Raw genomic sequence first — 24,383 nt, 5'->3', positions numbered from 1 at the left:
CATCAATTCTTGATTCCCCTTCTTTAACTATGTTGGGGAAGCCAAAATCTAGTACAAGTGAGCATCATCTGTTAGATAATTTGTTGGCTCACTTGCCAATTCTTTCAGAAACTATTGTGACATCTGTGCCCCAAATATCTTCAATCAGTACAGAGTGAACAATAGTTTCTCTTCCCAACTTATTCATTTATACTCTCTCGATGGATATTGCTCATCCGTCGAGTAGTGATTGTATCCCGACAGATAAGCCTAATAGCAGTTATTCGTAGGATAACATTACCACTCACTCAGTGGATATCACTCATCCGTCGGGTATCTCTGCACCACTTCAAACTTCAATTATTTCTAGTGCAGAAGATTTAGTGGTTGTACAGTCACTCTTAGGACTGAGAGAGAAGAGTGTCTTGAGTGAGAGGCTGAGTTGCTCCCAGGCAAAAGGAGAGGAAATGAGTGAAAATCAGCAATCCATTTATTCAGGATTGGCAAAAGGGAGTGAGAGGAGTCCCACCTTAGTAGGTGAAGGTGAGGGTGTGAGGGTGGGGAGCCAGGGTGAGACCCTGATGCAACAAAAGAGAGAACATGAGAGAAAAGTAGGTACAGAGGGTATAAGGGTGGATCCAGCCATTGCTCATGAGTTAATGATTGTGGATGATGCTGAAAAGGAAAGACAATTTCAGAAATATTACAAAGCTGTAATTGATAACATTTCCTTGGATGCTGACACTTTTACTCATCCTGTGTCAGCCTATCAATTGTTGGCTGCTCAGGGCAATGAGGAGGCAGAAAAGACTTTGAATCTGGTGCATACTTCATAATCTCTACAAAGGGATAAAGCTGCTGTCAATTTAATACCTCCTACAGCTGGTGAGCCATCTGAGGAATTTGGAATAAATTCTAATGATGATGACTCTATTTCATTTGATGGAAGCATGAACTTAGGGGGAGATGAAGTCCCAAGTTCTATTCCAGATTTACCTGAATGGGCTTTGACAAAGGAGTCTACACAGGACAATTTAATGTATCCTTGGTCAAACAAATCATGTCTATCCAAAAGGCCATTCAGAAGAGCTCAAATGCTGGTACTAAGGCTATTCTTCAAGCTCACCTAGATTCTCTACATCTCATGAAGCTACAGCAATTAAGACAGAATCTGAGTGTGGATGAACTCAAAAAGGATATAACTGACTTGAAGACCTACAATTCTGAGAAGCTGGATTAAGTCATGCCATATGGTACCTTGCAGGATCTATTACTGAGACTGAGAAGAGAATCAGATGCTGAAAAGAAGCTGGCCAAGTTGGAAGACAGAGTTCAATTTATTGAAAATTATGTGGCCACCATTCTTCAAAATCAACAGTCTCAGACCAATCTTCTCATGCAACTGGCTAAAGTACAAGGCCTGACTCCTCCACTTGATGATAACAAAAAGGGGGAGAAAGGACCAAGTGAGGGGAAGAAGCTTCAGATACAAAATACTAAGGTAATTGTGCCATCAATTACTGTCTCAAAGCCACCAGTTGCAGATGGTATAGATCTGGCAGCCAACTTGAAAGCTGCTGAGAAAGAAAAGTTGAGTTTGATCAACTGGGAGAAGATTGATGAGGAGATACGGAAGAAGTTTGAACTAGTCAAGGAGCCAGTTAAGTCATCCATCCATCACTCTCAAGTCAAGCAAATCAGTGTGAATGAGATGAGCATGAACTATCTGGAAAGAGGACAATCTTCCTGCATCAAGTCTCCAAAGGCTGAAATGATTCTTAAACCAAGGGCAAACTACTCAAAATCATCCTTGAAAAACCCCTTGGATACTGTGTATGAGACACCCAAGCCTGATGAGAAGAAGCTTCTGTCAAGATCAATTATTTTCTATAAAGATCCAACCGATTCAGCTTCAAAAAGGAGAATTGCTAAGATATTCAGAAATGGAAAGGAAATTTGTGTGGTAGCTGGACATTCTCAATTTGCTCAAGCAAAGAGAGAAGAAAAAGCCAGATTAAAACAGGAAAAGAAGCAAGCTGTTCTAGATGCAAAGAAGGCTAAATAAAAGAAAGAGCAGATTGCTATCTTGGCCAAGCTACAGGCTGTGAATTCATCACAACAAATTCCCTCTCAACAATCTGAAGCTACTGAATCAAGGAAACAAGTTGAAGAACAGAAGAAATCTCCAAGAAAGAAAGACTTGGCTAAAAGAACAAAAAGGAAACTGGATATTGTTGATAAGGAATTGGGAGATCAATTTTCTAAGGAACCCACACCAGCTATAACTCAAGCATCAAAGCCCTCTGTGGTATTTGAAGATATAAGGGTGGTGGATCCCTACATGAATATTCATGGTGAACCTATTGTGCCCAAGGATGAGCCAATAGAATGGGATAACATACCAATTCCTGACTTCAGTCTACCAATCCTTAGCAAGCCAAAAAGGAAAAAGTCAAGAGCAGTCAAGAAGGTGAAGCTGTCACCTCTCAAATCCAAATCTGTAGTCAAAGCTCAGCCCAAAGTCAATAAGGGAGACTACTTGTACTTGTGTGACATCAAAGAATTTTCTGATCTAAACCTCTATCTGGATGAACTAGATGAAGTGAGGGGAATTGATGCATACAGAAACCGACCTAAAAGGTTAGTGTTCAAGTACAAAGGAGGAAAGGAGATTCAGTGGCCACTTCACAGGATTCTTCAAGAGAGCCAAGCTGTACTGATTAAAGTTTATTCATCCTTCAAGAAGAACTTTGGGTTCAATGTCACTGCAAGAAGACTAGTATTGAAGAAGATTGAAGAACTAAGGAGTGTTAGAGCTAAAGATGCACTCCCAAAAACTCTAATCATCCATTACACAGAAAGAATAGTGAATCTAAGGCCCTACTGGCTGATGGAGTTCATGGATGACAAAGGTATGAGAAGATTCTTTAGATTAGAAAACCAACTGAGCATCTCCAGCAATGAGACTATCTTGGAAATGCAATAAAAGCTAAATCTCTCAGAATCTGATGAGCTAGAATTCCACAGGCAGCTCCAAAATCAGATTGATGAAAACAACAGAAAGCTTGGAAGAAGATCCAGACATTTAAGAAACTAGAAAAATATGCTCAGGCTAGAGGAGCATCTTGAAATGACTGTGAGCTAAACTTTGCACATTTTGATTAATTGAAGCACTTTCAGTATTATCTACTTTTCTTTAAAGCTGTATATTTAGGATGTTTTGTTATCATCAAGTATCTCTTAATTTATGGCTACAATTCCAGTAGACATAAATTGGGGGAGATTGTTGTGCATATGTTGTGTACTTGATGATTTCATAAACAAAACACCTAAGTAGATTTTACTTAGTGAAATAATGTAGCACTCGACGGATAAGAATTATAGTCCCGACGGATAGCTCATTATAGTCCCGACGGATGATGATTTATTATCCATCGAGTGAGTAGCTTATGTAATAATGAGTCTGTAGCACATTTCTGCATACACCTTTGTATAGATTCTGTAGTAGCATATAAGTCATGTTGACTTTAACTAGATATGCAGAATAGGTTGATTAATTGTACATAGATGATGTCTTGTAATTCTGCATAAATGAATTGAAGTCAAGTGCCAAAATAGCTACCGACGGATGATTAACAAAGCCATCGACAGATGATCAAATGGCTATCAATGGATGTTTTATATAGTAGTTGACGGATGATCAATGAAGCCATCAATGGATGATCATAAAGTCGACGGATGATCATGTACTCAACGAATAAAGAATTCAATCATCAGTTGATAGTGACAACTGGTCACATGCGTCAGGATGTATGCAAATGGAATGAGGAAGCCTATTAAGTGGGTAATAGAAACAAAGTAACAAAGCATTAGACCCAATAGTTTTTATAATGATTCTATCTTTTGACTTTGTAATCTTGGTAATATATAAACCAAGAAGTAGCAAATAGAAAAAAAAGATCTGAGATACAAAAAAAGTGAGAAACATTTGTAAGCAGAATTATTAGTATTTCTCTGTATTCTCAGTAGTTCAAATTTGTAAGCAGCTGTGAACATTCTTGCACACAGAGTTCTCTCGATATAATATATATATCTCTGGTAGAATAGTTTAAATCCACCAGAAAGTTTTTAAAGACTCTTGTTTTTTACTTATGTTTTGATTCACTTAAGTTTTTATTCCGCATTGTGCTAATCAAAACACTTATATTTGTATTCGAGTTTGAACATTTTTATTTTAAGAAGAAGGTTCAAGAATTCCATTCAACCCCCCTTCTGTAATTCTTGCTATATTGTTAAGGGACTAACAAGGCCTTCAGGGTTTCCGGAGTATCTGGGGCCAGTTCAACAACAGCCTTCTTGGAAACATGACCCCCGGACCCTTCTCCTCCTTTCTCCCCGGAACCTGCAGGAACACTCTTTTTCCAGGGTGCTGGGACCCTTGTCGCGTCCCCTTGTTGCACGTCCTCGGCCCGGGGTTCGTTGATCACAATCGTAGTCCTCCCCGGACGAGACGGCGCCACCTTCCGGGCTGTATCTTCGCCCTCACCGACCTTCTTCTTCCCGGAATCCAAGCTCGTCATTCCTCCAATCCTTCGCAGCTTGGCTGACAAATCCTTGAGCTGAGCAAACATGTTTGGGGGATAGGGAATTAGCTTCGGAATACCTGAAGAGGAGAGAACAAAATATCAGTCCCGGATACAAACAAACAATAAAAGTTAGAGCAACGAAATAAAGCTAAAACAAAAGACTTACATCCGGCAGCATGCATATTTTCATTGCTATTAAAAGAGTCCCGGGTCCATTACGTCCCAAGTGCCCCACAGAAGGCATAAACCATCGTGAGAGCTGCTTGCCCGAGCCGCTGGAACGGAAATTTATCTGTTTTAATTTCGAGCTTATGGAGTGGCATAAACTCCAAATCCCCATCCCGGACAAAGATAAACTCCTGGTGCCACCCTTTAAGTGATGTCAACATGCTGACCGGGAGTACCATCTTATCTGAAGGATATCTGCAGTCTTCAATCCTAAACATGAACTTATATATTGGCCGAGCGGTGGATCTCTTAATCTTGAAAATATGGTGGAAAAGTTTGAAGGTGGGAAGGTAATTTTTGGCATGGCAACAAGCCAGGAACCAACTTATCCACTTTACTGAATTCGGGGCCAATTGGGTAAAAGGAATCCCATACACATCCCGACATTGGGATTTGGTGAATTGATGTAATCCAAGGCGCATGCCCCGGAGGTGTTCTAAGGGAATCCCGACCCATCCTCCCTCTGGTCTGTGGTACACCCTCTCGTGACTCTCGGGCCATCTCCATTGGTATTTATCCTCAAGGTTAAATGCGAACCTAAGGGCACCATCTACCTCGGCATTTGTATACTTGTCATGAATCTCCTTATGAACGCCCCACACTCCTACCGGGTCCCCGGGGCAGTATAAAACTTCCTGTTCATGTCATCCTCATCATAGGCCTCCCAACCACCTAGACCGTCCGGGCCCCCGTATGCCTCGGATAAATCCCTGTAATAAAAGCCCAAGGGCTTAGGGTTCACTCGGCACTGGACGAAATACTCATCTACATCCTCCCAAGACCCATCCGGGTTAGATAAGGTACCCCCGGGGCCTAACACTAAGGTCTGGGCTAAAACTCGCTGAGGCTGATCAACCTGGGGAGGCATCTCTACAGAGTTACTGCTAGAAGAAGAGGAAGAAGGGTAGAATGAGTTAAGTTCGCCTAATCCGGTAGGCCGCTCGGGGTACCGGTTCCTAAGAGTAGCAGTACGTTTAAAATGACTACATGGCATATACTATGTGTATCTATATAAACGCACCCCGGAGTCAATGCCAAACCCGAACCCAACAACAAAAACAAAACAAAAAATAGAAGAGTTTTAGAAACAAATCGTGTACAAATCTTAGCCCAAAAACAAGATCTACGACACATACACACAATCATAACCAAAAACACACATCAAGAACACACCCCGGGCTCAACCATTTTTTACACTACCAAAAACCCACATTTTCGCATGTTAAACTAGCGTAATCTATGTTATTTACACAAATCAAACACAAAACCACTGAAAAAGCTATGCAAAACCCACACAACTACACAGATTCAAGACCAAAACAACAAGGCAGTCATAAAACTCGAACAAGAAATGCAAGGTAGCGAAATGAAAACTCGCACAAAATGGCGACATGCATCGCAAAAACAAAAGAAAATAAATGAGAGGACAGAAGAAGGAAGAACTTACAAGTGAGCGGGAGAAAGACAAAGGCTTCAAATTTGCAGAAACGATTCTCCAAAAGCTTCGATTTTTCAGTCTCTCTCTTTCAAACTCCTTTATCGCGTAAAAGAAAAAAGAATGGGATGGGGATGGTATTTATAGAAGAAAGAAGGGAAGGTGAAAGATGAAAGGTTTTTTGGGTAAAAATTAACCCCCCACCCCACGTGGCAACCCCCGATTGGTCCCAGAAAGTAACTGCACAACAGTTATTACACAACTTGTCACGTAATCATTACGTGGGCGTGACTTTTTAGGAGAAAAAAAGGGGGAAATTAAAAACTGGTACACTCAAAAGATACGCATAAAATGCATGTATCTTTGGTCCCGGCTGAAATCCTAACAGTCGTCTGACACCCCGGATTTGCAGCGTCAGCTTTTCAGAGTCCGGTCAAATCAAATGTCAGGATTGTGCTTATCCACCAAACCTTGCCCAAAATTCAAATTTAAAATCGACTAGCCAAGTCAACCCCGGAGTCTCATTCCCATTTGACCCCGGGGTCGGGGGGCAACAAATCAAATAAACCCCCAAAATTTTTCTAAGTACTTCAAGGAATCCCACCTTGGACTGAAACCACGTGACTAAACAAGTCAACCCCGAAGTCTCACTCCCATTTGACCCCGGGGTTGGGGGCAACAAATCAAATAAATCCCCAAAATTTTTCTAAGTATTTCGAGGAATCCACTTTGAAATACAATCAAAGGACTAGCCAAGTCAACCCCAGAGTCTAAATCTCATTTGACCCCGGGGTACGGGGGCAACAAATCAAATAAACCCCCAAAATTTTTCTAAGTACTTCAAGGAATCCCACCTTGAACTAAAACCAAATGACTAGCCAGGTCAACCCCGGAGTCTAATTCCCATTTGACCCCGGGGTCGGGGGGCAACAAATCAAATAAACCCCCAAAATTTTTCCAAGACGGTGCAATAACCACTCTACTCCCCCATCCGGGTAAACCCGCATAAGGGAGTGGGGGCAAATGATAGCCTATATTAATACAGGCCCAATAACAGAGGCCCGGGGCCCAATAAGAAGAGCCCAGAAAGTACTCAGCTTTAATCTTGAAGGGCCCAGGACGCGTGGCAACATCACCACCGTCCAGGTACCCCGGATCCAGAATATTCCTACGGTCCGGATTCGATAGTACCCTGACGCATCCCAGGCGTCCACATGCCCTACAGTCCAAAAGGCACACCTACGGTCCAGATGAAAAGGTACAAACCCCTAAACCCTAGGGAGAGACCTATAAAAGGCAGGACAAAAGAAAGGTTACATGTTACAATATCTCTCACATTTATTTACATACACACACGTACACACTATACAAACGTTTTGCATAATTCCCGTTTTGCCCCCTTTTCTCCTTAAAACCCTTTATCATTCTCACGCTGGAGGTGTAGCAGAGACGCCACCCCCCTCCGGTTCTGTTTTGTAGGTTCCCACCCTACAATTACACCGCACGCCGCCGTCATTTCTGTCCAAACGGAGCTTGAGTCCGGGTCCAACGAGGAGAAGGCCCCGGGGTGATTTGGGATTATCAGTAGCGATCTTTAATAATTTATAACAATATCTTCATCTCAAATCAACAATAAACAGCCATGCTTAAGAGTTTCGATAATAATTCGTATCACTGAGTAATTTAAACAAACTCCCATCTCCCCCCTTTTCATAATGTTTCAATTATAACAATGTCTTTTTTCATTTAATCGACCATCTCAGCCAGTTGAAGAACAATCTTTTTTGCATTCAAATACATTCTTCTTATTGCAATAAGGTCAGTACTATTTCTTCAATTTTAATTTAATTTTGGTTAGTTTGTTTAAACCCCATCAAATATTGCACATTTCCGTGTCCAAAAGATAAAAACAATTGCGCATTTTTTGTTTTTTATGTACGCTTTTACCAATATTCATTTGTAATTACATCTAGAAAAAAATGGATCTGAGGATGATTTCAGACAACTCCCCTGAGATTATAAACTTCTTTCGTAGAAATTTATCGTTCCTTTAAATTTAACGATTAAGTTCACATTTAATCAACTAAACTAAATGCATAATGCATAACAAATATCTATATCTATCTCTAAGCTTAAATTCACTGTGAATTTTATACTACTACCAGACTATAAAACATGTATATATAGAAATTAAATGTCCAACTTATATCACTTGTTGGACGGAGTAAAATGGCAGTGCAAGACTGTTTATATAGGCTATAGAGTAGTGGATCACAGACATATCAAGGGCAGAATTGGGATTTTGTTGAACATGTGGGTTACAAATTAATTTTGGATTTTTGTCAATTTAGCATTAGTTTTGAACAAGTTTTCGGTATCTGGTAGTAGTTTTAAATTAATTTCAAGTATCTAAAAATTTTACACTGCTGTATTTAGTGCAAAGTTCTGTCCAGGTGAATTTTTTACAATAATTTTGTTGCACCCAAATAGATTTGGGATGCACAAAAATAAATTCTGACCAGATTTAAAATCAAAATTTTAGAAACTTTAAATTTTTGAGAAGTGAGTTTAATTTTAAAAAAATTAAGCATCGAGAAAAATCGAACATTCTCGAACATACTAGAACCTTTTTTAATTTACCACGTCAGATTTTGTATCAAAATTTAAGAATAATTTTGAAACGAATTCGAGCGGATTTTTTCAAAATCGAGCCAAACTCAAAGTTATCAAACATACTTGTAGAATTTTTTTTCGGTTTTTAGAATCGAGATAAATCGAACGCTCTCGAACATACTAGAGCCCTTTTTAGATTCATCAAGCCAAATTTTTTTATCAAAATTTAAAACTAATTTTGAAAACGAATTTGAGTCAGAATCGAGCCAAATTGAAAGTTTTCAAATATACTTGTAGAATCTTTTTTTAGAATTGAATTAAATCGAATGTTCTCGAACATACTAGAGTCCTTTTTAATTCATCAAGCCGGATTTTGTATCAAATTTTAAAATTAATTTTGAAAACGAATTCGAGTCATTTTTTCAATATCAGAGCCAAATTGAAAGTTTCCAAACTTACATGTAGAATCTTTTACGGTTTTTAGAATTGAATTAAATTGAACGTTCTAGAACATACTAGAACCCTTTTCAGATTCATCGACCCAGATTTTGTATCAAAATTTAAAATTAATTTTGAAAACGAATTCGAGCCATTTTTTCAGATTTGAGCAAAACTGAAAGTTTCCAAACATACTTGTTGAATCTTTTACGGTTTTTAGAATTGAATTAAATCGAACGTTCTCGAACATACTAGAGCCCTTTTCAGATTTATCGAGCCAAATTTTGTATCAAAATTTAAAATAATTTTGAAAACGAATGCGAGCCGTTTTTTCAGATTCGAGCAAAAATGAAAGTTTCCAAACATACTTGTTGAATCTTTTACGGTTTTTTGGATCGAACTAAATCGAACTTTCTCGAACATACTAGAATAATTTACGGTCAAAGGATTACATCATGGTAAATCAAACTTTTTCTTATTATTTAAATATTTTCATGCATATAAAATTCTAATAAATTTATTTTTATTTCTTTTGTTCAAATTTTATTAGAAAAAAAGTATGTTTATCCGAAAAAATGCTAGGTACCAGAACCGTTCCCGAAACCGTTCCCGAATTTTTTGTCCTCGCCAGTTGTTTTCCAGGGGGCCAAATAAAATCCCAAACTACCAGAGCATAATGTCTTGAAAATCTATATAAACACCCCTGACCCACCGCAACACCTGCCCCACATATCACCCTTGTCCCCCCAACTAAACCCTTGTATAACAATGGCATCTTCAAACATGGTTCTCACAGTTCAACAATCCAAACCCGAAAACACACCCGACCCGAGACTCAACCGGGTCGTCAAAGACCGCCACACCAAAGTCAACGGCCGTGGCCGCCGCGTTCGCATGCCGGCTCTTTGCGCGGCGCGTGTGTTTCAGCTCACTCGTGAACTGGGTCATAAGAATGATGGTGAAACTATCGAGTGGTTGTTAAGACACGCTGAACCGGCCATTATTAGGGCTACCGGTTCAGGAACCGTTCCGGCTCAGGCTTGTACTTCGGCCGGTCCGGTTTTTTCCGCGACCGGTCCGGTTCATGGGTCGACCGGTCCGGTTCATGGGTGGGCCGGTCCGGTTCATGGGGTGTCGGGGATGGTGGGGTTGAGTGGGGGAGTGGGGTATGGTGGGGTGGGGCCGGATTGCAGGTTGGATTTGGGGCAAGGTGGTGATGGGCTAGTTAGTTGTGATGGGCTTGCAGGGTTTGGGAATGCTGGGAATATGGGCTTTACTTCATTGTTGATGGGAGGAATGGAGCAGAATGTGATGCAGCAGCCGCAGCAGCTTTCGTGGATTTAGATTTCTTGTTTGAATTGGGAATGTGGTGAAAAATCCGAGGGAAGGAGGGAGGGGTTAGAGTCGCGATTTTGTTAAATGTGAATGTAGGTTGTTTGGATACAATAATAAGTATTATTATGATATGATGAAATGGAATAAATTGGATGCTTATGAATAATGTTCTGTTTTGTTAATTTATGCTGTTTTTATGTTTTATGTTGATTTGCGTTTTAGTTTTAGTTTTTGTTATGGATGTGTGATATAGTAGTGGTAGCGTAGCGGTTATTACCTTACAACATTGATGATTATAACATATTTGTGATGACAGACGCCGTTATGTTGGATGTTTATGAAAAATGTTATCTTTTGTTATTTTATGCTGTTTTATGTCGATTAGCGTTTTAGTTTTCATTTTTGTTATGGATGTGCGGTATAGTATTGGTAGTGGTTAATATCTTACATCATTGATGATTATAACATTTTTGTTGAGAAAGATGCTGTTACGTTGGATTATGTTGGATGTTTATGAAAATGTTATCGTTATCTGCGTTATTAAAGAAGTAGTGTTATCACTTCACGACATTGATGATTATAGCATTTTGGTTATGAAAGAGCGATTATGTTGGATTTTTATGGAAAATGTTAACTTATGTTGTTTTTGTATCTATCTCCATTCCAGTTTCTGTTTTTGTTATGGATTTGCGATACAGTTGTACTAGTCTTACTTTATAACGTTGATGATTATAAAATTTTTGTTATGAAAATTTTATTATGTTGGAATGGAAGAAGTTGTTTCTTTGTTATCCTGTGCTCTTGTATGTCAATTTACATTTTGGTTTTCATTTCTGATTTCTGCGATGTAGTAGTAGTGGTAGTATTACCTTAGGACATTGGTGATTATGCATAAACATTTCTATAAGCAAGAATATGAAATACCGAGTATTGTACAATGTTATCAATTAAAAGAAAATTGACTGTATGCAGACAATTGATGTGATGATTATATACAGCATAAGTTTGTCGGAAAACTCTGCCATACACATTGTTTACAATTGGCCTCTAAAGGCAGTTAAGCTAAGATATATGGCAAGGGTAAGTTCAGAACTTAGAAGCTTGTTATGTTAGGATGAAATGAATTGAAAGTTGATGAAAAATGTTGTCTTTTTTATCTTATGCTGCTTGTTGTTTATCATTTATTTCTGTTATTACTTTAGATATGTGATGATTATGATTGGAACACCATTGAAAATATATGCAATTTGTGTAGTACTGTATTACCAATTTTAAAAGTATTTGGTTGGATGGAGGCTTTACACTTCTGGGATAACTATATAAATAAGTAAAAGTTTGTGGTGAAGAGGATCATATACAAAACGTCCCAAAGATTATCAACAGACCACAATGCACACAGCACACAGTGGCTTTCAAATGGCGCTGTGCAATGTAATTTGTGCGAGGGACAACTGGATGTGGAAGAATTCGAGATAAGGAAATTTTTCGGAGATGTAATTATTGCTTGAAGTGATGAAGATAAAGAGTTTGCCTATGCTGGTCCAGTCATGCCTGCAATGAAATCTAGGTTATTTATAGTTTTCTTCTCTTTAATATTTTAACCATTGCCTGTTGCTTGTACAAGTTTTCTTGCGCTTTTCAAAAGCTATCAATGCAAGACTTCAAAAGCTATCAATGGAAGACATGAACATTTGTTGATTGCATAAGTTTTCTTGACCTTTTCAAAAGCTATCAATGAAAGACATGAACATTTCAGTTGCTGATGTGGTTGAATATTGATGAACTAAGACATGAACATTGGCATGTCAAACTGTGAATTTGCCCTGTCAAATGGATGGATGCTCCAATTCTCCAAACCTCTCGCTTTATATGTTGTTTATGTGTAAAAGAGTCAAGTTTACTGTGGTGTTCACATAGAACTAATGAAGATAAAACTGCGACAATACTCTAAGCTTGACAACTTGCAAACAAAACATGAAAGGTACCTTAATTGCTAGTACAAAGTATATAGTTGTATGTTAAGTTTTGCCAGTTTAGGCCCTCCCTTCACCATGGTGCAGTGCTTTGCATTCCGTGGCTCAGAGCTGGACATGGCAAAGAACATGGAGGATTATGGTAACCTCTTTTAAGTTTCAGTTAATGGTAACCGAAAAGATGGGGGGAGAAAGAAATGTATCAAGAACAGCTATTGCGTTAGTCTACTACTCAAAGCATAATTTGGCAATTGTTTGTTGGTTGTGACTCTTACGACATTATAGCGTGTTTGCTATGAAAGATAGGTTATCGATATCTAAATCAGTATTTGCTCATATATTTTGCTAGTTGAGAAAGATCTTGTAAATTTCTTCATTCTGAACACATCTTGTTTACATTTATATCCGGGAGAAGTGGTGAAACTACAGTGATGAAATGTGAAGCTGGAAGATCAACCAATCAACCATGGTAATACAAGCATCATATAATAAATTTTTTACAGGCATTAGGCTTTGCTTCTCACAATCCAAATTAGCACATATGACTAGTTATTTTCAAATTTCAGAGGGAGTTGCGTGCTATCAACGCTCCAATATTTTTAGAATGCATCTTTTCTTTCTAGGATTTAAGACCAAGTGTTAACAACTCCTCATTGATATATAGTTCTGCACTTTAATAGACTAAAAAATGACGGTGTACCTTGGATATCTGGAGTGTTTAAAAGTTTATTAAGAAAGATTCTCGCTCATTCCACGAATTTGAATTTACCATAATGCCCTAAGACATATTTGTCAGAAAATAATTGACTGATAACAAAAATAGACTTTCAATGTTTAGTTTGACAATTTGATACATTTTATTAAGTAATTGTTTAAGAACTTATTTAAATTTTGTTTGAAAACATTGATTTATTTAATATCATTGATTTTAAGAGACTTACATTTGAATCTTAAATTGAAATTAATTCGGTTGTATATCTACCAAATTTGGAAATGAAATTTTAAATTTTCAGCCAATCCATCGACATTTTAAGTGCCGACATACCATTGAGCATTGTAGTATCCTATCGTTATACTTGTTTGATCAATTTTTTTAAAATATAATAATCAGTAAAACAAATATTTTTTCCGTGTACAAAATATATTTTTATTTTTAATAAAATAATATTTTTTCCCGTTCCGTTACATATTTCAATTGAATCGAGTAACGGAGACAAATAGACAATTATAGCAACTTTAGGCAAAGTGACCGTTCAGACAAGAGTAAATGTGTGCGAGAGTGGAGTGTCTATTTGTGTTCTGTGTCTTTCTTTGTAAAACCCTAAGGGTTCTAGTCTCATACAAAACCCCAGCTAGAGATTTTGGATTTTAAAGAAAAGAGCGATTTTTCGAGTTTTTGAGAAAAGTATTGAGATGGATCAAGAAAGTACTGGTAAAAATGTTGAAGATGGGCTAGTAAAGTTTAGATCTTTGGTTTAGGAACATAATGATAAGGTGAGTTTATTGGGTGTTTTAGATGATTATGTTGGTTTTGATGTCAATGGTGGTAATGTGATTAGTGAAAGTGTAGCTAATATCGAAAAGAATGTGAAGAGTGAAATGAAGAGTGATGTGGTTGTGAAAACAAGTGATGAAATTGTGGATGTTAAGAGTGGTGAGATACCGAGTGGTGAATGTGGAGAGGATGGTTTGGTTGGAGGTAGTGAAGTTTCCGGTTTTGTTGGTAAATTGAATATTGATAGCAATGGCAAAAAAAGTTGTGAAAAAGTGAGTGATGGGGAGAAGAGTGATTGTGAATCGGATTCTGAGGGCTTTAGTGAGTCAGAGGCTGAGGCCTTGAGTGAATCGGGTTCTGAGGCTTCGAGTGAGTACGAGTCGGGGAGCTCAAGTGTCAGCATCTAGTAGTGAGGAAGATGATGACGATGATGATGGTGAGATGAAGGGATTATTGGAGGGAGAAGTGGATTTGGATAAAATGATAGAGGATTTTATTATACGGGAATTGTTTGATTGGAGTGGTGAAGATGAACTGTTTGCCTTGGCTGGACTATCCATGTTTGGAAAAGAGGTTAAGGTAGTTTATCACTTCTCCTTTGTTTTATTGTACTGATGAACCATGCGTTGTTGCTTGTATAATTTTCCTAAGATTTTAAAAGTTATTCATCAAGTAGATTAATGAGGTTGAATGTTGTTGGTGTAATTTGTTCGAAGGAGCTTAATGAAAATTTGGCTTGTACTTGACTAAATCATTTCCTGTGAGAGGGGCATGGTAAAATCTGCTTTACCCTGTCAAATGGATTGATTCTCTAAACTTTTATCCTATGTGGCTTCACACTTCACATTAAATGGGAAGAGGAGGATGTGGTGCTTGGGTGACCCAAGAGATGATATAAAAAATATCGTCAAACAAGTTGTATTGTGTTCATCTCCCAGAGTCTCACCTTGATTAAACTAGCAGTGTGTGTTGCAATGTCATTGGTAGTTGAAGAAGATGTTTTAGATAAGAGATTATGTGTTTAATCAATAAGTACTAATCTTAAGTGTTAATGCAAATTATACAACACCTGCTAGGGAGAACTCTCATCAATAATATTAGTGAAGGAATATTTTATTTGCTTAAATACTGTTGTAGTCAGGAGTTGGACTATGAATTCCATCCGATTGAATTTAGACTTTTAATGTACAACAGGATACCGGAGTTCATTAGTGTGTTCTCTTATCTTTTAGCCGGAGATTGTGTACTGTCATGTGATGTAAAATTCTCATAATATACCATACTTTAGCAGACTGGTTATTGTATAAGGTAAACTTGTTAGACTGGTCTAGTATGTGATAAGCATCGGTTGGCATTAAAGAATTATTTAAGTGTAAGTGTAAGTATTCAAAAATATTTGTTCCAATTATACAAGTAGCATAAAGTTCTGTTCTGTTTTAGCTTCTTTGCTCTGGCTTATGCTAATAATTTCCCGGTAAATTGTAAGTTGTATGAAGAACCTATTCTGTATTGTGTATTTCTTCCTCTCTAAATAGCACTTTTCCTATCTAACATATTCTTATTTTCTTGAAATCATGGTTTGCTTGATGGATAGCCCTATTGGATTGGTTTACCTATGAGAAGTGGAACTGATAACTAAAGGTCCAAGAAAAATGTGGAAATCAAATAAGGAAAAGACCATTCTTTCGGACTATAAGTTTAAATTGTGCTAACATTGAGTGCAACTTCCTAAAACTTTAATGAGTAATATAAAAAAATGTGCAATTCTTTTAAATAATATGAGCCCACTTTACTCTTGGTCATTGATGAGAGTCCTGCTCTCCGAAATCTGATGTATATTGAATAAGATTTGATGCTGTGATAAACTACATATTCTAATTATTGTTATCTTGTCTTACAGGTTCCTCCTCCCATTCCTCCTGTAGCTGTGACCTTGAAACCATGTCACAAGACCCTTCCAGCGGAGTTGTGTTTTCGGTAAGTTCATTAGATCCTGAAAAAGGGTATAATGAACTACACGGATTTCATTAATGAAATTGAAGTCAAAATCGATCATAGAATAAGTGTTTCTTATAAGCAGATGTTTATAAACTCCAGTACCATTTATCTTTAAATTTTGTTTATTGATACTCAAGTTCTGCATCTTTTTTGTAACATTCACTCTGCATCTAATTTGACCAGACAATTAAAATTATTAAACTGAATAAATGTTTGGTACACTTGCAAGAAATGAGGAGTTGATCAGTGGTGCTCTATGGTATGAACCAATTTGCAGTCCAGGTTATTAACCAACATGTAAATGTTCAGTTTGACTATTTATGTTTGTTGATAAATTTTGAACATTTCAAATAGTATAAAACTATAGAGATTTAAATCTGTTTTATGCCTTTCTTAGTCTGTATATTAATCTAACAATCAAGTTGTTTGTGTTCGTTCTTGACTTTCATTTGTAAGACTAATGTTTACTGAAGAATCTTGTAAATAGACTAATGTTTACTGAAGAATCTTGTAAATAGAGGACATCAGAAATTTGTTAATTAACATCTCTTTTTTGTTGTCCATGAAACTTGTAATTGCTGCCTTGAATTGTTGCTATGCTTAAACTTTTTTTACATCATATTTCCCTTTGTGGTAAAATTGTAGTGGTTCCTGATACAAAATTCTCTAGAGTTGTTGCAAGTGTAGAGAATTGAATCTTAGAACTTGTTGAATATTAAGCTAGTAATGTGAGTGTTTATGGCTGGGTGCCTAATAACATTCTTTTATAGTCTGGAGCCTGTAGGTATCATGTTTAACTTGTCTCATCTGCATTACCCGATTTTGGACTTTATTTTAAGCCCGTTTGAGGTTAATCGAAAAACATTATAGATTTCTTTTATGTATATTTTTGGGCCGCACAACCATATCCACTTCATTTTCTATTTCTGGGAATATCAAATAACACTGAGAAGCTTTCCTTAATTTTTGAACACTGATTGACTTTTACTAACACAGGTTGTGGGTGCTCAAGTCATTGTCGAATGGGTGGAGAAGCACGATCCGCTTAGTGAAGGTTCAATACTCTGGATTACTGAAAAAAGATCCCCACTAGGGATAGTTGATAAAATATTAGGACCTGCCCAAAACCCTTACTATATAGTAAGATACAACTCAAAAAATGAAGTCCCTGCTGGGATCCAAAAGGGTACTTTGATATCCTTTGTTTCAGAATTTGCGAATCATGTCCTCAACAATGGCAACCTCTACAAGAAACGATACGATGCATCCGTTGAAAATGATGAAGAATTGTCTGATGAAGCTGAATTTTCTGACGATGAAAAAGAGGCAGAGTGCAAGAGGATGCAGAAAGTGTCTGAAAGAGGGCCAAAAGCTCACATTGTTGAAAATATGAAAGAAACTAAATCTAAGGCTAAAAGAAAAGCTGATCAACATTTATCAGCCACCCAGCCAAATAAAAGAGTAGGTCAGGCACCATCTAATCAAACCCAACATTTTCCTCCATCTTTGCTAGATCCAGGCAATTGTTCGAAATCCTTGCATCCAGTTCAAGCTTTTGCAGGTGGCCCTGGATTTGTCTCAATGTTTCCTCAGGGAACACAGGTCCCTAATTTGGTTGCACCTTTTAATGGATTTTGGATGAACAGGTTTCCATTTCACCCACCACCTAGTATGGGATTCTGGAATGCTTCTACTCCAAATAATATACTGCAGTTTCAACAGAATCTTGCTCAGTAGCACTATCAGATGCTGTTTTTCAATGGAATGCCACTTCAGCAACCAATTAATAATGGTCAAATGTTGCCTTCCAACTTTTTCCTCCCAGGCGGGCAACCAAGTTTTGGTGCAGGAGCACCAGTTGCACGTATGAATCCAATGATGATGGGTCAATATAACTTTGGCCAATTCCATGCTGCCATGAGTCAAACTAACTTTAGCCAGTCACAGGCTGCCATAAACATGCAAGGCCAAAATGCCATAAACTTTAGCCAAGCACATACTCCAGTAGAAATGCAAGGACAAAATTATCCCGCGTTCTCAAGTACAGTACAAGGTGTTTTGCTCACTGGGTGTCAGAGCGAACAGAATAGAAATTTCCAACCACAGTCTGATACTGCAGCTAGTACCGGTAATTCTCAGGACTTCGGTAATTCTGCGGGAGTTGGTCTTGCAAGCAATTCACATCAAAAGGGTGGTGAGCAATATGGAGGTGGAAGGTGCAGGCGACAATCCAGGTGCTATATATCTTTTCTTAAGAGACTTGTAGCTGGTCTTTGATTGCCAAGGAGTAAGGATTGCTATCCATTTCGAAATAGTTCTGGTAATTTTTTAAACCATGTCATTAGCTTTTTAGCCTTATCGATTTATCAAATTTCATGTTCTCTATAAATCTTTTCCTGCCAAATGAGAATGCATATTCTGTAATATTTGTGAAATGTAAATCTCACCAGTGTATCTTGTTTGCTAAGTGTTTGACAACTGCTCAAAATTTGCTTGCTACTGGTCTACAATTTCAAGTTCCAACAAGACAAACAGAACGTTGATTTTGGTCAATATGTTTGGATATTGTTTACTCAATGGGATAAATAATTCATAGGCTTAAGGTCCTTGAACAAAAAAAGTCAATATTCGCGTACTTTAACTTTTTAGAATTTTGATTAGAGCCCCCAGGCATAATTTGACTAACGTCCATTAGTCAATTAGCGTTCTTCAACTTCTTGAATTTGGGAGTTTTTGATTCATTTATGCAATGATGAAATTGAGGACATAGGAAGCTTGGGATGTCAAACCGAAGAGATTAATCTAGGTTTCGATGGCGCGGGATGGCGGTGGCCGGAAATCATGGCCATTTTCCGGTCGGCGGTGACAAAACTACCATTTCGGCCATCCTCCGCAATTGAAATTTACAAGGATCTCTTCAGTTTGACCTCCCGAAACTTTTGAAACCCTTAATTTCATCAATCCATTAACGAATCAAAAACACCCAAATTCAATAAGTTGAAGCACCCTATTGACTAACGGCGTTAGTAAAAATTAAACGCAAAGATGCAAATAAGATTTTTGAAATGTTTAGGGATCATAGTATGTTAAAAAATAGATCGGGGACCTAGACAATAAAAGGCATATAGTTGAAGGACTTTGAATTAATTCTCCCTTTACTCAATTGTCTACACCCAAAATAGAGACATAAGCTAGCAAAAGAAAACTTATTCTTGTAATTATACAGTATACTGTTGACTGGCTGGCTTCTTTTTCTACTAGTGCTAGAAAGTGAATTATCAGTTTATTAAAAAAAATATACAAGAATGAGTAGGAAATGCGGAAATGGGTGGTGTAAGTTTGCAGAACTGGGTCTATAAAGGAGATGGTATGGGCAATTTTATTTACGACAGTACTATATCTTCCTGTAGTGCCTTAGCTAATGCGTTAAGTATCCCGCAATAAACATGTTCTACATGGATGAATTGTATCAAAATATAATTGCGGGAGCAATAAGTTCCCTCACTCAAGAAAGTTTATAATCTAACCATCGTATACTTAATAAATTTAATATAAATTATAATAATGAAAAAAAATTGGTAAATGACTAGAACAGAAAATTAGGAAGCCCAATAACTATTAGTAACTTTTGCAAGTATCCCAAACATCCAAACGGTAGAGTTGGTTATACAATAGCGTAAGTTACTAATATGTGTTATGTTTGACAACTGCTCAAAAATTGTAAACATGTGATATGTGTTGCTTAGTTCATGATAAAGTTCAAGAAGATAAGAAGCTTAATGGAGTTATGTGTTTTGGAAGTCTAATAGATAGATATAAAGATAGCCAGAGCTGCTCCTCTGGCAAAACAGTTAACATCAACCCAAGTACATAAATATGATCTAAGTTCTAGAAAAGACAGGTGCTAGGATGTCTGGAGAAAAATTTAAGATTCTAGTCTCGAAGCTAGCAAGATGAACAGAACTACATAACTATGACTGAAGTTCTAGAAAAGATGGGTACTAGGATGTCAGCAGCAGTTTCTGGATCTTAGTCTGGAGGTAGCTAGTTCTTCTCGTTCCTTGTGAAATCAACGCAAGTCTGACAATCGCAATCTGGGAAACGGCAGTTCTCACATCCGAAACACACACAGGAAGTACAGCCTTTGCATGTTTGGGAGCGGGAACAGCCGTGGTACACCCTTCGAGTAGATCGTTCTTGCTCATCACTGCATTGCACTCTGGATCGAGAAGAAAGAGGATTAATAATATTATGTTAACATGTTGAAACACAAGCAACAAAATGTCAAAAACAAGCAATAAAAACTTGTTCATGTTAATACACCTAAGCACAATAAGCAGTTAGAAAAACTATCAAAAAAGAGATGAAATTATAAATCTGGTAGTAAATATTGATGAAATTATGATGCACACTTTGTTATATGCAAATAAACAGACCTTGCACCAGGAGTGTCCGAACATTTCCAGTTCACATTCCTTGCAGCATCATGATAAGCCCGACACTCCTCTTTGTTGCGCAGATGGAACCTACGTTGCTTTTCACATACAGTACAACGAACAAATTCATCATGATGACCAACTTTCCCAGTTCGAGATCTGTATGCTCTTTTTGCTCGATTGTAGTACTTCAGAAGCTCAGTCCTTACCAGCGGAACCTTCTTTCCATTAGCTGAAACCCACACGTTTCTCGTCCACTTTCTGGTTGTTTCTCTTCCAGAATGTTTCTCAAATTCAGCTGGGCTTAGTTTGTCTGTTAATGATAGATACCAAATAGTTAAAGAATACATATAGTTATCAAACAATATTGGAAATACTATTCAGAAGAAAATGTGTAATTTTTTTTATATATATTTGTTAGACTAGTAGACATAATAACTAATCAGAATTCAGAGTCATTAATCACTAATACTACAGATACATATTAGAGGCACAATTTCCCCCTGATAGTCATGATATCAAATGAAGAATTTTGAATCTTTAAAAGACTAACAATATGTGTAGAATTCCAAAACTTAATTAATTAGATTAGATGTGTACAATATGCATAAAGCACTGCATATCTAATTTTAGAACATTTTAGAAACATCAATAAGTTTCCAGATCAGATGTGTACTTTTGAAACCATATTTACATATGTTTTAATCATTTAAAATATATAAATGTGAATTAATGCAAATGTGTTACCTCTAACCATAAGAAACACAAACAAAATGGTATAAAAATAACATACTCTGCCACAATTTAAATGAGGAATGAGACTAGTACTGAGGAATGGTGACATCTTATGTAGACTACATTGTTTTCTTGGTCTTTCTATGCCTTGGTCTTTCTATGTTTGAAGAACCTATTCACCTAAACAAATATATGTATGCATATACAAGTTTATCTACAACTCAAAAGACATGAAAAAACATTGTCTCGGACAATGAAAGGAAGGAAAAGATTGTAAAAAAACAGTCATAACAAGTCATAACAGAAGAGTAATGAAATTCATATCAAATAGAGGCATAACAGAAGAGTAATGAAATTCACATCAAATAGAGGCATGCAAAGGTTTAATTGTTGAAAGACTCCTCCGTCATTCTATATAAAAAAGAAAATTTTAATCCATATACAAAAAAAAATTATAACCTTCGTCACAGGCAGGAGTGCAGTCACATTTGATTTCAAGATTGCCGTTACGGTAAACCCTAAGAGTCCCGACCGCATCACCGTAAGTTTTGCTGGTGCACCCACAAGTGACCTCGATATAATCACGATCGCCTATTATTTTGAATCCAATTATGTCTTTTACCTCTTCCTCGCTAAACATGGACTCTTTCGCCGCCGTGCCGTCGCTAAACATCAACTCTCTTGCCGCCGCCGCGCCATTAATCTCCATTCTCTCTGTCGAAAACTCTGTTTAGGGCAACAAATCAATTACCACCCACAAAAGTTATTTAGCAATTAAACAAAAATCTCAATTAGGAACACATAATAAATGAGTACAATAGCAAATTAAAAAATTAATGAGTGCGACAAGACTTATATGTGGTAGTAGATATAGAATTATGAATTGCATATATGTTATTGTATGTAGAAAAAGATTGGGAAGGAACCGTGAAAAGTTGAACGCTGATAGAGGAATTCTCGACGAGGAGCCTTTGGTGGCAGGACGAAATGTTTAAAAGGTAGAGAGATGGAGAGAGGAGGGTTTTATATAGAGAAAGGTTTTATATAGAGAAAGAGGGGGAGTTTTGGTTTTGCTTTTGGTTTTGGCGATAAATATGAGTTGGCTTGGGAAGTGTTAAGCGTTACAAAATTAGTAAAACTCCAAACTTTCTTACTACGGTTTTTCTAAAAGGAGTTTGGAAAACTTCAAACTTTCTTACTACAGTTTTTTTTTAAGGATTTTTAGGTGGAGAAAAATGAGATCATAGGGGTGTGTTCTTCATTATTTTGGCTTTATTGCATGACCCGGAAAGAGTTGAGGATCCAAGAGTATATCTATCATAATAGCAGTGACATATATATATAAATTGTCACATATATAATAGGAAGTATACAGGGTAATTGGGATTTGTAAATGTAAAAAAAAAGGAAAATAACATAAATGACATAAGGGCGGGGGAGGTTTATTGAAAAACCATTCTTTCACAGCTAGTTTACTATATATAGAGTACTTTGATACATGTTATAAGTAGCCATTCACTGCTATGTTAGCACTAAAAAAAATGTATTGTTAAAAAATGTGTTGTTATGTCTTCTTACTAAGATGTTGTGGGACATACACTTGAACAAAGTACCATCAGACAAGATAGCCGGTGAGACCGTGAGAGTAGTGCTGCAGAAATGGTCATCCCTTCCCTTTCTCGGACCAAACTGTATACAAGGAACTTTTATGTGTTTCAAATGTGCATGTACATATGATATCTGCAGCCATCAAACATCAAACACACACACATGATTATCCCAGTTGACGATGAGTGGACTAAGCCACTGGATGATGGGGTTTTTGATATGAACACTCATCTTTTACATGGGTTGATTCATTGTAATGGTTTCGGCCATCTTCTTTCTATCAATGGGATGGAAGGTGGGTCTAAGTTCTTGAATTAAGGTCATTAGTCTAATCAATATATATAACTAGCGGATGTAACTAGAACAAAGAACCAGCTCCATATCTCCTGCATTCTTTTAGTGTCTAGAGTAGTGAGCACTACACGTCTACACATACAAATACATTCTTGTAAATATAGGAGCCAACTAAATCACAGAAGAAGATATGAAATTCAAAAGTATGTGCCGCTACCTTAATACTTGATAAACTAGAGTCTGGACAGCCCAACCATGTGGAACTATCGTGCTTTCCAAACTGCATAAGCTCAGTCCTGCCATTGTCTAGCTAGCTAGTGGTGTGGTAGGTCCTCCGCTGATTGCACGATTATGTAGTGAGTGAGTGTTAGTATGTTACATGTAATAAGGGTTCTTACAATAATTTCTTTAAAAATATAGTATAGAACAACTACTTCTCAAATCATGATTAAACCCACAGCAACATATACAAAATCCTGCTAGTACACAAGCCCTGCGCTTCAAACACCGGTAGAGTAGAAACCAACCTAGCTACCAAGTACCATATCAACAACAAAACAGACCTCTCTGGACATAAAAGAACAAGTACAGTTATATCATTAGAGGTGGACCCAGACCAAATGACTCTCTCAGCATGTTGAAATCAATACTTTAATTAGAACTTACCCCTGAGATTCGATTGGACCCCCAAATTTAAATAGAGGATCATGGCAGTGAGTTGCATTGATAACCCTCCCCTGAAATTAGTTTAGATGGGCGTAAGTAGCCAAAAAAATTGGGGGACGACATAATCCTCTTACAAGTTAATTTATATGTTGGATCAAGCACTGAAGGAAATAGGAAGAGTTAGAAACTTAACAAATATCTCACAGTAACCCTAATGAGTCGGCCGTTATTGATAACTATTATCCATCCTTCATCATCCCCTCCTTTCAAATTCACATCACCCCATCCATCCTCTCATCCCAGTGTCCTCCATTTCTAACTTTCTATTATAATAGTTTTCAATAAAATTGAGATCTAAATCCTTTTGGGTGTGATCTTGTTACCGTACCCATCTTTTTGGGTTGTTGATTGTCCCCAATTTTTGGGTGTATGTCTTGTTGCGTTTTTGATTCGTTGTCATGTTACATTAAGAATGATTTTTACGGTGTATTGGGAGATCTGGGCAACCCGCTTCAAATCTGGAATTGGGGTACTAATCGCGAGAGCTCACCTTGCACAACAAAT

General features: G+C 37.3%; 3 protein-coding genes across 15 annotated transcripts; 2 read left to right on the top strand and 1 right to left on the bottom strand.

Annotated features, from left to right (window-relative positions):
• The first annotated feature begins 9,915 nt into the window (after positions 1 to 9,915).
• Positions 9,916 to 10,966, top strand: LOC141711539 (uncharacterized). Its single transcript, XM_074514069.1, has one exon. It carries the CDS (start codon positions 10,048 to 10,050, stop codon positions 10,621 to 10,623), a length of 576 nt encoding a protein of 191 aa, XP_074370170.1. The 5' UTR covers positions 9,916 to 10,047; the 3' UTR covers positions 10,624 to 10,966.
• A 1,699-nt stretch (positions 10,967 to 12,665) lies between these two features.
• On the top strand, positions 12,666 to 18,571 carry LOC141713802 (uncharacterized). Its single transcript, XM_074517375.1, has 6 exons — positions 12,666 to 12,729; positions 14,104 to 14,379; positions 14,429 to 14,661; positions 15,983 to 16,059; positions 16,851 to 16,929; positions 17,077 to 18,571. Exons 1-6 carry the CDS (start codon positions 12,666 to 12,668, stop codon positions 17,815 to 17,817), a joined length of 1,470 nt encoding a protein of 489 aa, XP_074373476.1. The 3' UTR covers positions 17,818 to 18,571.
• A 1,299-nt stretch (positions 18,572 to 19,870) lies between these two features.
• On the bottom strand, positions 19,871 to 24,156 carry LOC141711537 (protein ULTRAPETALA 1-like). Of its 13 annotated transcripts, none has more exons than XM_074514056.1 (7): positions 24,013 to 24,156; positions 23,820 to 23,890; positions 23,371 to 23,720; positions 22,850 to 23,285; positions 21,711 to 21,977; positions 20,517 to 20,829; positions 19,871 to 20,299 (listed from the first exon to the last, which is right to left on the bottom strand). In XM_074514056.1, exons 5-7 carry the CDS (start codon positions 21,958 to 21,960, stop codon positions 20,125 to 20,127), a joined length of 738 nt encoding a protein of 245 aa, XP_074370157.1. In that variant the 5' UTR covers positions 21,961 to 21,977; positions 22,850 to 23,285; positions 23,371 to 23,720; positions 23,820 to 23,890; positions 24,013 to 24,156; the 3' UTR covers positions 19,871 to 20,124. The 13 variants fall into 13 exon arrangements, with proteins under 13 accessions (XP_074370157.1, XP_074370163.1, XP_074370159.1 ...); XM_074514062.1 differs by having other exon boundaries at positions 23,371 to 23,490; XM_074514058.1 differs by having other exon boundaries at positions 23,371 to 23,490; positions 23,612 to 23,720; positions 23,820 to 24,132.
• Between the last annotated feature and the right edge of the window lie 227 nt (positions 24,157 to 24,383).

Source organism: Apium graveolens, chromosome 3, assembly GCF_009905375.1.
Source record: "Apium graveolens cultivar Ventura chromosome 3, ASM990537v1, whole genome shotgun sequence".
NCBI classification, from domain to species: Eukaryota; Viridiplantae; Streptophyta; class Magnoliopsida; order Apiales; family Apiaceae; genus Apium; species Apium graveolens.
Note: the sequence above shows the minus strand (reverse complement) of the source record. Positions and strands in the feature narration are given on the sequence as shown.